Raw genomic sequence first — 17,420 nt, 5'->3', positions numbered from 1 at the left:
GCTTATCTCCCTTACCTCTTCAGAACAGCTTTCTCAGAGCTACTGAGAAGCTGTCTACTGGGCTAGAGTCCTCAGTAAGGTCTCTGAACAAAACTTAAACTCACAACTCTTGCATTGTGAAATTTTAAGTCAACACACATTTTTGGGATAATATTCTGTGGGGGAAATGGAACTTAGGGAGGAAAAGGAAAGATGTAAAATTTCCAACTGTTAAAGAAGAGTTTTTTTTAGAAGACTGATGGTAGGTTATCAAGTGGTCTTTATACTTTGGGGGCTTTAGTTAAGCATATATAAGAATTAAAAAAATAGAATTTAAACGCACCAGGAACTATATGCTTTGCAGATATTTAAATCTGTACTGAAAAGTTTGAAGTTTTAGATGTCTACTAAAAGAAAGTGTGAGAAAAGACACTGTTTCCTTGGAGGGTCAAGTTTGAGGACTTCAAAGGAAGTCCTTCCCTCTGTGTTTGGCTCTTAGGATTGAAAGCAAGAACATCAGCTTCATAACAGGCAAAGATCCTGGGGCCAGACAGGTACCCTAATACCTCAGTTTACCTATGCTAATGAGCAAATTGTTATAAACTGGCAGTAATTTTGCAGGAACTGTCTTGGGCAGGTAGAAGACTGGTTCCTGCTCCAACAACACCTCAAAGCTGCTTTTTCTAAACTTTAGTGGGAGACAGAGGAGAGCTGAAACAGGCTCCAGGAATTGTGGGTGATGCTGTTCAGAGGGCAGGTGTGGGCCACACACATATGCAGGTTCAGGGTAGGCAGGACGGTGGGATATGCTTCACTGAGCCTCGGTTCCTCTCTGCTCTGCTGGGCGGGAGGACAGTACTCCTCTGCCAGAGCTGGTGCAGAAACTTCTTGAGATTGTTTGGAAGAAACACTTAACACAGCAACTTAGAATTAGGGTGAACCATATGAAATGACCGATATCCAACCAGTTTTGACCTACAAAGGTGGGAGATTCATATGGTTCAACCTGTAACTGGTAGGTGCTGTCTTATTTTCACCAGGGAGACCAAGCTGTCCTCTGAAAAGACTAAGTCTACGTGGCTGTTAGAGAATGTGCTGTGAAATGTGACACAAAATGGAGTCATTTAAGTCAAGGGGTTTTAAAATGGGGCTGTGAGGCCATTAAGGAGATGGACCTTACATACATCCTCACGGGACGGAACCATGACCTCCAAGGACTCTGTAAACCCACGTGCAACTTGTCACAGTAACGACTTCCCCCAGCTCTAGTGATGGCCTTAGAGCTCAATCACACTTAGCCACAATGAGCTTCTGTCTCTAACTCCAATGAAAATCCCTTGTAACGCAAGCCTCCCTTCACCTTTAAAAGCCCTTGACTTTTACTGTTTGAATTGATACTTGAATCTGTGTGCCCTGGACTGCAGTTCTCGAATTCCAAATGAACTCTTTTTCTTTGATTATTTCTCCCTAGGTTTATTTAGGTTGACAGTGTTGTTAACAACTTGCCTAGGGGCAGTAAAGAGATAAAGACAGGACATAAGCAGCTGTGGCCAAACAGACAAGTCAATCAGAGAAGAGGCTGTGGAGGTGTGAAACCCAGAATGAAACTTGTGAAACTAACAAGGATAAACCAGTCTAAACATCAAAATCAAGGTTAAAAGGTTACTATACTAAAGAAGGCTGGCTTAATTTCTGAAATATACAAACATCTCATATAACTCAATTAACAAAAACACCCCAGACAACCCAATCAAAAAATGAGAAGAAGATCTAAACAGACATTGCTCCAAAGAAGACGTAACAATATGATGGCCAACAGGCACATGAAAAGATGCTCAATGTCACTAATTATCAGATAAATGCAAATCAAAACTATAACAAGGTATCACCTCACACCAATCAGAACTGCCATCATTAAAAAGTCTATATATAAATAACAAATGCTGGAAAGGATATGGAGAAAAAGGAACCATCCTACACTGTTAGTGGGAATGTAAATGTCGTCACTATGGAAAACAGTGTGGAGGTTCCTTAAAAAACTAAAAACAGAGTCACCAGATGACCAGAGCAATCCCATGCGTGGGCATGCATCTGGATAAAACTCTAATCTGAAAAGAAGCATGCACCCCAATGTTCACTGCACCACTATTTCTAATAGCTGAGACATGGAAACAGACTGAATGTCCATCAACAGAAGACTGGATAAAGACACGGTATCAGAGATAGGAATACTACTCAGTCATAAAAAAGAATGAAATGATGCCATCTGCAGCAACATGGACGCAGCTGGAGATTACCACACTAAGTGAAGTCAGTTAGAAAGAAAAAGAAATATTACCGTGTGATATATCACTTATATGTGGAATTTAAAATAGGACACAAATGACCTTACCCACAAAACAGGAACAGACACAGAAGACAGACTTGTGGTTGCCAACAGCAGCGGGTAGGGGTGGTGTGGCAGAGGGATGGACTGGGAGTTTGGACTCGGAGTTTGGAATTAGCAGAGGCAAGCTATTTTATATGGAATGGATAAACAAGGTCCTACCGTATAGCACAGAAAACTATATTCAATATCTTGTGATACCACAGTAGAAAAGAATATGAAAAAGGATATGTATGTATATACGGAATATAATTATATATGTATATACATATATTTATACATATAAATATATATATGTATAACTGAACCACTTTGCTGTACAGTAGAAATTAACACAACATTGTAATTCAACTATACTTCAATAAAATAAATTAAAAATAATAAAGGCTGCTATTTATGGAGCAGTTATACATATTGTATATATGTCAGGCATGGCACTAAGGCCTTTCTACACATCACCTTTGAGCCACAAATGACCCTATGAAGTGGGTATTACTCTGAGTCCTGTTTTAGCACACAAGCTTGAAGGAGTTTAGAGATGACCAAAGGAAGGCTCAGTTCAGTTCAGTTCAGTCACTCAGTCATGTCCGACTCGTTGCGACCCCATGAATCGCAGCACGCCAGGCCTCCCTGTCCATCACCAACTCCCGGAGTTCACTCAGACTCACGTCCATCGAGTCATTGATGCCATCCAGCCATCTCATCCTCTGTTGTCCCCTTCTCCTCCTGCCCCCAATCCCTCCCAGCATCAGAGTCTTTTCCAATGAGTCAACTCTTCGCATGAGGTGGCCAAAGTACTGGAGTTTCAGCTTTAGCATCAGTCCTTCCAAAGAACACCCAGGGCTGATCTCCTTCAGAATGGACTGGTTGGATCTCCTTGCAGTCCAAGGGACTCTCAAGAGTCTTCTCCAACACCACAGTTCAAAAGCATCAGTTCTTCAGTGCTCAGCCTTCTTCACAGTCCAACTCTCACATCCATACATGACCACTGGAAAAACCATAGCCTTGACTAGCCAGACCTTTGTTGGCAAAGTAATGTCTCTGCTTTTCAATATGCTATCTAGGTTGGTCATAACTTTTCTTCCAAGGAGTAGGTGTCTTTTAATTCAAGGCTCAGAGAAGTGAAATAAGGTGCCCAAGGTGAGGACCAGAGGATGCGAGACTAGAGGTCTGACTTCCAGTCTCTTGATGAGAATCACTCCTCCATGCTGTCTCCCACTGTGTTCTCTGAGGTTGAAGGGCTTCAAAGGTGGCAAAAAAAAAAAAAAAAAAGTCCCCACCTTGTACGTGCTACATTCCCACTGATGACACAAGCAGCTGCGGTTACTTTTAAAAGCCATTTCTACAAGCATATGAATCTCCACACCTAACAAGTGGCTACAGACAGACATGGTTAGTAACAGCAATATAACTTAATACCCTTTCATCCGAGTGTTTCAAAGGGCTTCGTCAACCCTAATTATGCCCCAAAGCCTTGTGAAGTTGTGACTGGCTCAACTTCAAGAGAATTAAAGTCAAGCAAGGAAGTTGCCAGCAGCCCAGGGGTTACACAATTTGAACACACATCTACTAGCTGCCCTCAAGTGCCCGGTGGAGGGCAATCCGGAGTGGAGATGACAACCAGCAGGGCACCTGACATTATTTATGGAGCAGTTATACGTATTATATATGTATATATGTCAGGCATGGCACTAAGGCCTTTCTACACATCACCTTTGAGCCACAAATCACCCTATGAAGTGGGTATTACTCTGAGTCCTGTTTTAGCACACAAGCTTGAAGGAGTTTAGCGATGACCAAAGGAAGACTCAGAGAAGTTGACATTAAGTTCCTCCTCCAAACCTCAGCACTGGAATCTGAAATAGTATCCAGGTCTGCTGGCAGGGAGGGAAGAGGACAGGGCCAGGGCCTTCATCTCTGAACACCAATAAGAGCTTTCTCCACCCATCGGGCTCTGCTTTTGGCTGAAGAACCACCCCAGGGGTTTTCACTGAAGTTATTCAAAGTGTTAAGTGCCCTTAAGTACATCTGAATGGCTAACCCAGAACAGGGATTTGACCCTGGGATCAGTGATTCTGTGTGTTATGAAAACAAAAGGTGAGGACTGAAACCCCGGTGCTCCCACCAAGGCGCAGGTTCCAGCCATGGCTCCAATAGACCCAAAGGCGAAGAGGAAGGACCAGCAAACCCACAGTCTTCTTCCTCTCTGCTTCAGCTTACCAATACAGACTTTGCAGACCAGCAGACCTGGATTGGGGTTACTGCCTCTGTCACTGACGGCTGTGTGACTTCAAAAGAATCGCCTTAACTCTCTGAGCCTCAGCATCCCCTCTGAAAAATGGAGCTGACTATACACTCTTAGGAATGTCACGTTATAAGGCACATGCTTAAACACCACTCGACAGGTAATAAATATTAAAACAATTCTAGCTGCTGCTATTATTATTTTTATAATTTTCATTTTTTATCATTATTATGATTAGCAACACCTCTAAGGACCCTTCTGGCCCTGATATGCTCTGATCCAAGAATTGATCTTTCACCAGCTATAACTGAAAGAAAAGAAACTATTCTCAGAAAAGCAGCCAAAGGTCACAGGGGCACGATACCCTGGATATTGGTATCAGTGTGAAACCTCAACTCAGATCTCCTGTTTTAATGTCTTCTTCACATCTGCCAACAAGAGTCTCTATTTAAATTCTGTAAGTCCCCTACCTACAAGTGCATTCAAAAGTCTAATTCATTTGTAAGTCCAACAAAGTGAGCCTGGGTACCCAGTTAACACAATCGGCTATATAGTACTGTATTGTAACAGGTTTATGAAACTTTTCATACAGATAGTACGTAAAAAACCAACAAACATAAAAAATAAAGAAAACATCTTTAACCTTACAGCACAGTACCTTGAAGAGTCCAGTAGGACAATACAACAGCTGGCACCCAGGGGCATGCTTGCAGCTTTGAAAGTTCACAACTGAAGGTTCGTACAGAGGGGACTTACCGTACTATGCTGACAAGACTGTCATTGCCTGCTATTTAAGCTGACTTCCCATAGTCCCTTGAACTTAAAAGGCTAACACTTAAGTATAAACTGCATTCTGGCTTGCTCTGAGGGTTGGAAGTGTGAACGTGTTAATCTCTCAGTCGTGTCCAACTCTTTGGACCCCATGGACTATAGCGCACCAGGCTCTTTTGTCCGTGGAATTCTCCAGGCCATTATACTGGAGTGGGCTGCCATTCCCTTCTCCAGAGGATCTTCCTTATCCAGGAGTCGAACCCAGGTCTCCCTCATTGCAGGTGGATTCTTTACTGTCTGAGTCATTCACATTCAAATGCAATGGACGCAGCAGACCGGCTAACAGTCTCTGCAGCACCTGTGACCTGGCCTCAAGCCACCTCCCTGACGTTTACCTTCCCCAGCAAGTGAGGCATTACCTTCTCCACTGCCATTTCGACACTTACTAAACAGTATCAGGGAGAGAAGGGGCCTCATGCAGTGCCTGGCACAACATCAGCAGGAGGAAGTGTGTGTGTGAAAGTCATTCAGTCGTGTCCGACTCTTTGCGACCACATGGACTGTAGTCCTCCAGGCTCCTCTCTGTCCATGGAATTCTCCAGGCAAGAATACTGGAGTGGGTAGCTTTTCCCTTCTCCAGGGGATCTTCCTGACCCAGGAATCAAACCAGGGTCTCCTGCATTATAGGCAGATTCTTTACCAGCTGAGCTACAAGGGAAACCCAAGAATACTGGAGTGGGTAGCCTATCCCTTCTCCAGCAGATCTTCCCAACCTAGAAATCAAACCGGGGTCTCCTGCATTGCAGGCAGATTCTTTACCAGCTGAGCCACCAGGGAAGCCCAGGCAGCAGGAAGTGGTGGATAAAACTAAGGGCTCTGGCAGCACACAGACTTGATTCAAATCCCAGTTTTACAACCAAGTAACTGTGTGGTCTTGGGCCAGTTAACTAATCTCTGTGTGCCAGTTTCCTCATTTGTAAAATGCAGAAATACAAGTACCTACCTTGTACCTAGTCTTAGAGAATGAACAGTCCATTATAGCAAACACAAGTAATGTTAGCTGCTGTTATTATGATGACCATAGTAACTGTGAATTGGTTATAAAAGTATAAAGGACCTATTATTTCCCGCCAGGAAGACTGACAAAGGCTTCATGGATAAGGCGGTATTTGAATTGGAGGTGGAAGGGTGGGTAGGATTTCCACAGGAAGAAAACAGGGAACGGTGCAGGCAGTTTCCAGTTTCCTAATCTGTAAATTCAGGTCATTCTCATAACCACCCTATGCTATGCTATGCTAAGTCGCTTCAGTCGTGTCCGACTCTGTGCGACCCCATAGACTGCAGCCCACCAGGCTCCCCCGTCCCTGGGATTCTCCAGGCAAGAACACTGGAGTGGGTTGCCATTTCCTTCTCCAATGCATGAAAGTGGAAAGTGAAAGTGAAGTCGCCTAGTCGTGTTCAACTCTTAGCGACCCCATGGGCTGCAGCCCACCAGGCTCCTCCATCCATGGGATTTTCTAGACAAGAGTACTGGAGTGGGGTGCCATTGCCTTCTCTGAACCACCCTATAGGATGAACTTAATACGGACGTGCAAAGGAATTACATGACTTTCCCCAAGCTATCATACCACAAGAGCTTCCCTGGTGGCTCAGACGGTAAAGAATCTGCCTTCAATGCAGGAGACCTGGGTTTGATCCCTGGGTTGGGAAGATCCCCTGGAGGAGGGCATGGCAACCCACTCCAGTATTCTTGCCTGGAGAATCCGATGGACAGAGGAGCCTAGCAGGCTGCAGTCCATGGGGTTGCAAAGAGTCAGACATGACTGAGCAACTAATCACACACATATAATACCACAAACTGACAGAACTGGGGCTGGAAGCCAGGTCTCCCAGATTTCAAAGGCCGTGCTCTTAACACCCTACTGGATCTCTCTTTTTGTGCCAAATTCTGTCTGGAAGGGTAGTTACTTATGGAAATGTTTACCCGCCTCCCTCCTAGACTCCTTTAGGGAAGAGCCATCTCAATGACCTATATAGCTCCTGTCCTACTCAGCACAGGCATGCATATAGCTATGCATATAGTTCAGCTGAAATTCCTACTTGCTAAACAGAAGAAACTGAGGTCCAACTCTTGCAGTTTGAGGTAAAGCTTCCAGAGTCAGAGGCCCTCAGGGATGCTAGTCATCAGCAGTTCAGCCTGCTGGTCTCTTTCACAGACCACCCTCCCTCAACAATCAGAATCCATTCTCTGCTGGGGTGGACGAGGACGGGGCTGAAACTCAGGGCACATGCTTGTTTCTGAGGTCATCCTGCTGATCAAGGTGCACTTGTGTCCTCTTAAGGGTTTCCCCAAAGGTAAGAGAGGACACTGGAGCAGCCCACCCAGCCTCAAGCCCACAGCAAGCAAAAATCCTGTTTGCTGGAGGACTCCACCCCCGGCCACTACTGATTGGATCAATGTAGACACCTGACCCAAGCTGGGCCAATCAGATCCTCCCTCCTTTGAAGGTGGGTTGAAGAGTTCTAGTACCTTTCAAGGAGAAGGCAATGGCAACCCACTCCAGCACTCTTGCCTGGAAAATCCCATGGATGGAGGAGCCTGGTAGGCTGCAGTCCATGGGGTCGCTAAGAGTCAGACACGACAGCGACTTCACTTTCACTTTTCACTTCCATGCATTGGAGACAGAAATGGCAACCCACTCCAGTGTTCTTGCCTGGAGAATCCCAGGGATGGCGGGGCCTGGTGGGCTGCCGTCTATGGGGGTCGCACAGAGTTGGACACGACTGAAGCGACTTAGCAGCAGCAGCAGTACCTTTCAAGCCTCACTGCCGTTCCTGCCCTTGGGTTCTATGAGCTACCATGTAGCCTTATATTAATTTTTCCTTTTGCTTAAACTTCTCTGAAATGGACTTTTATTTCTTGCGACCAAAAGAGCCTGAACAAAATCAAGGAAGAAAGAGCAAGCTTCCCCTTAGAAACCTCTTTCCCTACCCCCAGGTGGAATTAACTACTCCTTCCTCTGCTCTGTGCATCTTCACCTGTTGCTGTTTGTAACCATGAGACATTTCTGAGTCAAGCAGTGAGTCAAACCCGTCCCGCATGCCTAGCGCTGGGCTAGGTGCTTTTTCGTTGATTTATGCAGCCCTAAAGGAATGAAGGGTGGAGGGAGGTATTACTACCGTCATCCTACCCATAAGAGAAGCTCTGAGGGTTAGTTAAGCCTAAGGTTACTGAGGTGGGAGCAGGTAGGGATTTGAAGACTGATCTTCTTTCCTTTATCCCCGCTCCCCCCACCCTTTTAGGTCAGTTCATCACCCTTTGTTCACATGCCTGTCTGACACCTCAATTCTTAAGCTTTTTGGGAGAGTCACTACGACTTATTTATCTTTGTTCTGGCAGGAAGATATTTCTGTAATAAATAACTGAATTGAGGATAAAAATGAAAACTTATTAGACACCTCATCAGGGAGCGTGTTCTATGTCTTCTTAGATTCTGTGTTTGTCTATTTGGCATCCATTCACCACAAGGCTAATTATATGAACTCTACTTTCTTGTTTTCTGTATTTTCGATGCTCTGGCATTTGTGACCTTGCTACGTGGGGAGAAACTGCCTCTCTCAGAGTTACCCAATTCTTAGAGATAGCAAAGGGGCATGCACTCAGGGATGTTCACGGTAGCATCTGCAGTCACCCCAGATTAGAAACAATCTAATCAGCCAACAATAGGAGGCTCTGTCCCACGGACTTTGATACAGCAGCTCAACAGATTGGGCAATCATTCAGAAAGCACACTTCCAACCACCACTCAGTGACATAGGGAAATAGTCCATCAACAAAGTTAAGGAAAACAACCAAGATATAAAACTCTCCAACCCCAAATTTGGAATACTGGAAAAAGACAGGAAGGAAATTTACAGAAACAGGAACAAAGGTTGTCTCCAAGTAACGGAGCTGGTGATTTTTTTAAGTCAAACCTTCTTAGGGGGAATGAATTCCTTTTTATGTATTTCAATGAACATTTCTTTAGATTACACATTCTCTTGTACGCATGGAGGGGCTGCCTGTTTCTGTCAGTGATAAGCACGCAGACCCTGGATGTATCTGTTAGCCAATACTTCCCCGTGTGACTGTCTCATAAGAAAAATATAAAATCCCCAACCTAAAAAATAATAAAAGCTCTTGCCTTGTAGGAGAAGGAAGCCTCTCTCACGGGGTTGGCACTGCTTGTGGGCAGGAGCTGCTGGAGCTGCAGGGCTGCACCGTGAGCTCCGTCCATGGCGGGCTAAGGGCACAGACCAGCTGGCCTGGATCCGTAGCTGGAGGTGCTGCTAAGCCATCTTTCCCGGTGGGGTTCACCTCCTTCCACCAGCCATTGCCTTCTCACGTGGAAAGAGTACTTCAAGGCTCTTTTGGCCAATTTACAGCCTTTTCCTCATCTTCACTCAGAGACGTGCCAGTTTCTAGGTTTCTTCTCAGGCAGGCAGACGGGGACGCATTTCCTGATTCTCGTGGTGCCCTAGCAGGAGGGGAAGAACATTAAAAATGCATGTACAATGAAACATTGAGCCGGATTTGTTACCTGAGAAAAGATTGCTATTAGGATGAAACACAAACTGCCATGAGAAGTGAGGCCATTTAAAAATTTACATTGTGCCTCTGGCCAGTTAGTAAAGATATGGCTCACCTACCTCAAAATCATTTCCCCAGTCCTTTAAAATCCCCTTTCCTCTTCTTCACTTCCTTCTTTCTATCATACGTGTGTGTGTGTGTGTGTGTGTGTGTTAGTTGCTCAGTCATGTCCGACTCTTTCCAACCCTATGGACTGTAGCCCACCAGGTGCCTCTGTCCACGAAATTCTCCAGGCAAGAATACTGGAGTGGGTTGCCATTTCCTTCTTCAGGGTATCTTCCTGACCTAGGGATCAAACCGGAGTCTCCTGCATTGCAGGCAGATTCTTCACCATCTAAGCCACAAGGGAAGCCCTCCTTCCATCATATCCTAATTTAAATGCTACCTTTCCATAGGTTCCCCTACATAAGAAGAACATTGCCTGTACCGACTTCTCTAGGACTCCAAAAAGAAAGAAAGAAGAAAAAAATTCCTCTGCCATAAAAAACAACAAACCATCTGCATTCTTACTTAGGAAAGAAGGAATGAGAAGAAAAGTTATCTCCATGGAAGATGGACAAACTGACCTGCTCCTGAGGGTCTGCCTAGGGTGATATAACATTGGACCAGGAGGCGGAAGACCTAAGGGACCAGATCATTTTGCCTCTGGGAGTCTCAGCTGTAAAACCTGTAGAACAGGGGTAATAATATGGCCTTAAGTAAAACCAGCAATGATGGAAATGCTCATTAACTTCATTGGACTGACATTTTCAGGGCATCTCAAGCCTTTCTACCAAATAGAGAAGAAAGAGAAAGTACACCCCTAGTGTTTTGGGGAGCATGGTCAAAACACCTACCACAAGTGCTAAGGGTTTCTTTGAGGTTCATGTTAAAAAAAATAAGCATACAAATGAGTATTATACTTGCAAAGCCTGTTATATTAATATAAAAATATTTTACATTACTTTTGACCTGTTGTGTGCTTACCTGTTTTACCTTGGCCAAGTCATTTAACTTTTCAGCAAGTTTCCCCTGCTATGAAATATGGATATTCCATATCCATGTGTTGTTGTGAGAATTTGGTGAAATAATGCATACAAAATGCATGTACAGCAAATGGTCAATGAATATATTAATTTTATTCTTACCAATTTATTTAATTTACCTACAAATATACCTTTCTTTGTCTCAAGCAACAAATGTTTGAGGGTTTATTACATTCCAAACAGACAAAGTTTCTGACATGCTTCAAGGCATCAGAAAGATGCCTCCTACGGCTACCCACTCCAGTATCCTTGCCTGGAAAATCCCATGGGCAGAGGAGCCTGTTGGGCTACAGTCCATGGGGTTGCAAAGAGTTGGGCATGACTTAGTGACTAAACCGCCACCATCCTACCAGTAGCCTCCAGTTCCTTCTATTATCTAGCCCCAGGCCCAGGAATTCTGGCTCCTGGTGTGAACAGCACAGTCCTATGATATAGGACTAACACTGCATTCAGTGTCTAGGAGACATCAGATGCAGGGCTCAAGCCAAGGGCAGCACAAAGACCATTTAACCCAGGCTCACTTTGTCAAAGAGCCTCAAAGTTAAATGACTGCTGCTACCTCTAGATGAGGTTATATAATCAGTATATATATATATACCTGAAATACACTTATCAGACAAGCTTGTAACTCAAATCCCATAACCAGAAGTCCCTGACTGTAAAGCCCTATGAATGTTTGTAATCTTGTGAAAAGCATAATTATTCTTCACTATACTTTTATGCCTTAGAAAAGAAGAGTGGCTCCTTCAACCTCTGAGACACTCCTAGAGGCTTTCAGCCTGGAGGTGAAGGGGCACTGAAGCAAAAATTCCTGGAAGCTGTTTGCTGAATCCCCTGTTTGATTGCTGCCTCCCAAGACCTAGCCTAGAGCCTGGCATGGGGACCTCCATACACACCTACTGACTGGCTCTAGACAGGCCAGTGAAGCACCCGGTACACCTTGGCTGCTTCACAGTGGAGAAGGGAATGGCTTACTCCAGGCCCCACCCACCGCAACTCCAGAGATAAAACCCATAGAGCCAGCCCCACCCACAGCACGTCAGAGAAGCCACAGGATGTGCCAAGGCGGCGATGGGAATCCAGACCACCTAACCTTCTTCGGATCAGCTGGTTTCTCCAGGTGGGTTCTGTATTTGCTTTCCTTTGTGGTGGCTGTGGTTGCTCTCATTTAATTATCTTTTAAAAGGCAGCTTCCCTCTCTGCCTCAGGAACCCCCAGGCCTCTGAGGCACCAGGGCCCACAAACATAGAAAACTCCCCCTTCAGCTAGGTAGCATTTTGGACAGAAAGCCTTGGAGGAATTCTGTGCAAGCTGTCTTCCCTTTTAAGGCACACATTCTTGGCCTAATGACTTTCTTTTCCAGACTGCAAAACACTTTTCCAGGTCTAACATATGCCCCAGAGGCAAGAAAACCAACTCTGTGTTGCTCACCACCCCTTAAGTTTGAGGCCCACACAGCTATCCGTGAGCACAGGGGTCACTGACTCAAAAAGGGAAAGATAAATCCACTAAGGGATGACTTTCACTCCACCCCCTAGTCCTCATCTGAGAATTATTTCATCAGCCCACAAAGTAGGTTTCCTAGATTAGAGAACCAGCGGTCTTGGCTGCTAAGAGTAAGGTCTGTATTAGAATTTGGCTCTCTCTAAAGAAATAATTCAAACACGCCCTTTCCCATCACCTGCCGGTTCAGCTTCTGGTTGCTGAGTGCCAGTTACAGGGTAAGCGCTTTTCCTTTCTTGGGCTTTGGCTCACGAAAGGGTTACACTCTTCAGTCCCCACCCAATGCGCTGGAAACGACTTCCAGTGACCAGCACGGACCAGGAATTCGTCCCCCACCCCCACCCCAGCCCTCGTCATCCACCTGCTAACTCCACCATCTGCTATCCCTTGGAAGCCCGAGCCGGTGTGTCCAGGCACAATTGTGACGAAGTCACCCCATTTCACTTCCTGATTTGGTCAAACCTGGCATCGCCTTTATTAAGGCAAACCCATGGCCCTCTCCTTGATGCGAAAATGAAAAAAAGAAAAAGAAAAGCAGCATTCTGAGCCAACGAGACCCAAACTGACAAGGCTGGTGACAGCAAGAAGGAAGATGTGTATACTGGGGACGTCAAGGGTCACAAACGCCTTGGCTTTTCCTGAAACCGAAGGCTGAATTCAACCCCATCCCCACCCCGGCCTTAAGTCTAAATCACTACTCACCGGCGGCGTTTCCACTAAGGCCCACCGATCAGAGGTTTCCGAGACACGACTTGGACTCCTCGAGCAAGCCGGAGGCACAGCCCTCCTAAATTCCTTCCCCGACTCAAGAGATGCAGAGCGGCTGCCGTGTTGTGCTTTCCAAAGGCGCGATTCGATTTGCCAGGCCGCCTGTCAGTCGAAAGCTGACGGGCATCAGGCGCCCGCGAGTGGCTTCGAGGAGGAGGCGGGCGGGACAGCCCTCGGGCATTGATTGGCTGGACCGCGGAGCTCGTTGGACGCGTAGGGGGCGAGCCCTGGGGAAGTGGTGCTCCACTGGAGCTCCGAGCTCACCTGGCGAGGGGCCCCTCTAGCGGCCACGTCGGGCTGGGTCTGGAAGGCTCCGGGTGACTTGCTCACTGCATCTGCCCTTATAGATGGGCAGCCTGCCCGGGTGTCCTCCCCCCGCTTTTACCCTCGGAGCCCTCTCCCGGGCTTTGCTCCTGCTGTTCCCCGACCCCACAATCTCACCAGGCATTCAAATCCTACACATCCTTCAAGGCCCGGTTCCCCCTGCCACCAAAGCCCCGAGGCCATAAAAAAATCTCTCCTTGCCTGTCCTCCTGGAACACCTGTTGGCAGCACAATATACCCTCCCGGTAACATCTGCGTCTCAGTTCAGTTCAGTCGTGTCCAACTCTTTGCGACCCCATGGACTGCAGCACGCAAGGCCTCCCTGTACATCACCAGCTCCCGGAGCCTGTTCAAACTCATGTCCATTGAGTCGGTGATGCCATCCGACCATCTCATCTTCTGTCGTCCCTTTCTCCTCCCGCCTTCGATCTTTCCCAGCATCACGGTCTTTTCAAATGAGTCAGTTCTCATCAGGTGGCCAAAGGATTGGAGCTTCAGCTTCAGCATCAGTCCTTCCAATGGCAATACTTAAAAGTCCTCCCATAAGCCTAGCACTTGATGAATGCTTCCGTAATGTACCACTTGTAATAGTCCTAACTGCTTCAAGGATATATTGAACAAAATATCCTTGTTATTGAACTGATATATTGTTCACTATATTGAATGACAGTCTAGCCAATATTTTATAAGAACTATAATGGAGTATAACCTTTAAAAATCGTGAATCACTATACTGCACACCTGTAACATACAGCAACTATCCTTCAACTAAAAATTAATTTTTTGAAAAATAAAATGTATTTTAAAAAATAATTAACAGGTGCAGGGAGCTTCGCTTTTTCACATTTCATTCCAGATCCTCCCAACAACCCACTGAGTGAGACATTGGGCTCACGCCTGTTTTACAGATGAAGACATGATATTTGGACAGAGACCTCAACCGTGAGAAAGAGGCAGTTGTGGTGCAGACCCCGACACCGAGTGAGCTCAGAGAAAACACCAGTCAGCGGAAGGAGGTTGACAGAATTGTAGCAGCTGCCCGAAGGACAGCGTGGCAGGCGCGAGATTTTTCTGGGAGCGTGGGAAGGAGCTGAGATCACAGGGCCGGGCCAGGGACATGAAGATGTTTGGATTTCACCCTAAGTTTAAAGGGGAGCCCTTGGAGGGTTCTAAGTGGGGGAGTGACAAGATCACTGATTGCCCACGGACCTGGGCAACTCCATGGCTGTCCTTGTATGTTGTTGCCCATTATGTCTTTTTTCTTTGACTATCATAAAGAGGGCTTCAATTAATGTTAGTTCTTTTAGGTTTATTCCTTGAAGCAGGGTTTCTGGGTGAGCAAAATTCTAAAGCTTTGCGCCTATCACGAGATTTAGGAGGTTGTCTAGATAAACCCGTATTAAGTTTCCACGCCCATCCTGACGTAGTTAACCTGAACCCCCAAATTCTGGCCGCTTCCCAGCGGTTTTTGAAATTCCTCTGATCATTGGCCAACAACTTTTCACGCTAAAGAAACGGAGGATACCATTGGCTCGAGTTCATCAGAAAGCGGGCAGAAGATGGAAGCTAGAACGCTAGGCTTGTGGTTGCCATAGCGACAAGGAGGCCGGCCAACCGGATACAGCCCAGGGGGACAGACGAGGTAGGAAGCCGTCCCTTTCGAGGGACGAATACTGGGGTCGTGGGGAGGAGGACCCGGCGCACAGCATTAGACGCCGACTGAGACCCGCGCCTGCCTCGTGCGTAATTCCGATACCAAGCTAGGTGGTACCGTGAGAACCTGAAAACCCACTGTTGGAAGTTCCCCTCCCTGGAGTGTGCCCTCAGAGTCCCCACCTGAAAAGTGGCAATAATAACCAGGGCGTGCCTTCCCCGTGGATCTCCGGTGAGGGGCGTAGGCTACTGATTCACCCACCTCGGTCCAGGCGAGTGTACAAACATTTGGGGGCATCTGGCGGCAGGTGGACAGCAAATAGCTAAGTTCTAATCCCAGGCCCACTTCCATCTATCTCCTCGGGTGTTCCTCCTCCTTGCTGGGCGCCTTGGTTTACTCATCTGTAAAACGAAAGGGTGTGATTAAAATCTAGAGATGACTGGTGGTGGTGGTGGTTTAGTGGCTAGGTCAAGTCCGACTCTTGTGACCCCATGGACTGTAGCCTGCCAGGCTCCTCTGTCTATTGAATCCTCCAGGCAAGAATACAGGAGTGGGTTGCCATTTCCTTCTCCAAGGGATCTTCCGGACCCAGGAATTGAACCTGGACACTAGCCAGCTCCAAATGTTTCTTCCAGCTCTTACAAACACTTTTCTCAGCTAAAGAAAAATATCAAATGGATTATTTACCTGAGAGTGCTTAGAAAAATGTAAAATATTTCCAAGATGCACTATAGCATTATAACTGAATCAATAAAAACCTCATATAGTCAAAACTGCTCATGTAAACCCCATACAATTACATAAAAGGTAACAATACGTGATATATTAGTATATATTGGTATACTTGTACCAATATATACTAATAATATATATTGTATATACTTGTAGTTTACATTGGTATACTTATACAGTAATATACACATTTAAATGTATGAAATATGTAGTGTGAAGTGAAGTGAAGTAGCTCAGTCATGTTCGACTCTTTGTGACCCCATGGACTGTAACCTACCACGTTCCTCCGTCCATGGGATTTTCCAGGCAAGAGTACAGGAGTGGGTTGCCATTTCCTTCTCCAGAGGATCTTCCCGACCCAGGGATCAAACCCAGGTTTCCCGTACTGTAGGCAGACGCTTTACCATCTGAACCACCAGGGAAGCCTGAAATATGTAATACTATAAGATAAACGGGGCTTCCCTAGTGGCTCAGACAGAAAGGTTTTTTTTTAAACAGAGATGATAGAATTAAAACATGCCTATAGTTGTAGTCATGTGAGTTAAATCTTTAAAGAATGTAGCCCCTGATGGAAAGAGTTGTATTATGAGTACATCTGTATTCATTCTAGATGAAGAAGTGAAGTGAAAGTCGCTCAGTCTTGTCCGACTCTTTATGACCCCATGGGCTATACGGTCCATGGAATTCTCCAGGCCAGAATACTGGAGTGGGTAGCCTTTCCCTTCTTCAGGAGATCTTCCCAACCCAGGCATCGAACCCAGGTCTCCCGCATTGGAGGCAGATTCTTTGCCAGCTGAGCCACAAGGGAAGCCCATTCATTCCAGATAAAATGTGTCTATTCCTAGTATTCATCTATTCATTCAAGCCACAAATATTTATTGATCAATTGCTGTGTGCCAGGAAACAGTCTGGGGATTCAGTGATGAATGTCTTATTGATGAAGATCATAAACAAAAAATATTTTATATATTGTATATAAAATATAATGTGGGTAGTGAAAAGTGCTTTGAGAAAAGTAAAACAGAGTCAGATGGGGCTAGAGAGACATGGGTGGTGCTTCCCAAGAGAGAGAGGCCAAGGAAGTCATCCCAAAGGCAGTTTGAGGACAGGCCCAGATGAATCTGGCGACAGGGTAAGATGGTGCCCAGTATAGCGAAGGGAGGAATCCCCATGTCACAAGTATTTCGCAGAAGCTGAAGAGGTCCCTTGTGGAGAAGACGATTAGTTTTTAGGAGATAGGTTATGACTGCTGCCTTCAAATATCTGAAGAATAGTCACGCAGAACAGTGTCTTTTAACCTTTCTGACTGTGATCCATGGTAAGAAATGTATTTTATATTGTGACCCAGCATACATGCATATTCACGTAACAGAAACTTCACAAGAGACCGTTAAGCTGTGACC

General features: G+C 45.7%; 2 protein-coding genes across 6 annotated transcripts in view; one reads left to right on the top strand and one right to left on the bottom strand.

Moving 5' to 3' along the window:
* Nucleotides 1-13,346, bottom strand: part of NIPAL3 (NIPA like domain containing 3) — a 54,345-nt gene extending 40,999 nt beyond the window's left edge. The window contains exons 1-2 of one of the 2 annotated variants that reach the window (XM_086328424.1): nt 10,578-10,678; nt 9,566-9,898 (exon numbers count right to left, since the gene is read on the bottom strand). In XM_086328424.1, the coding sequence (XP_086184550.1) occupies nt 9,566-9,658 (93 nt within the window). In that variant the 5' untranslated portion in view covers nt 9,659-9,898; nt 10,578-10,678. Of the gene's footprint in view, nt 1-9,565; nt 9,899-10,577; nt 10,679-13,241 lie in introns of those variants that run through there. The other variant, XM_086328428.1, reaches the window with a different exon arrangement.
* The window catches only part of STPG1 (sperm tail PG-rich repeat containing 1), a 63,877-nt gene continuing 58,493 nt past the window's right edge, over nt 12,037-17,420 (top strand). For 2 of the 4 annotated variants that reach the window (XM_086328457.1, XM_086328439.1), the window contains exon 1: nt 12,037-12,156. The gene's annotated coding sequence lies outside the window, so the exon portion shown is untranslated. Of the gene's footprint in view, nt 12,157-14,744; nt 15,274-17,420 lie in introns of those variants that run through there. The other 2 variants (XM_086328433.1, XM_086328448.1) reach the window with 2 other exon arrangements.

The sequence above is a fragment of the Bos grunniens genome, chromosome 2, assembly GCF_055505025.1.
Source record: "Bos grunniens cultivar Pamir isolate PY7600 chromosome 2, Bosgru_T2T1.0, whole genome shotgun sequence".
Classification (NCBI taxonomy): Eukaryota; Metazoa; Chordata; class Mammalia; order Artiodactyla; family Bovidae; genus Bos; species Bos grunniens.
This window is presented reverse-complemented; position numbering and strand designations above follow the sequence as displayed.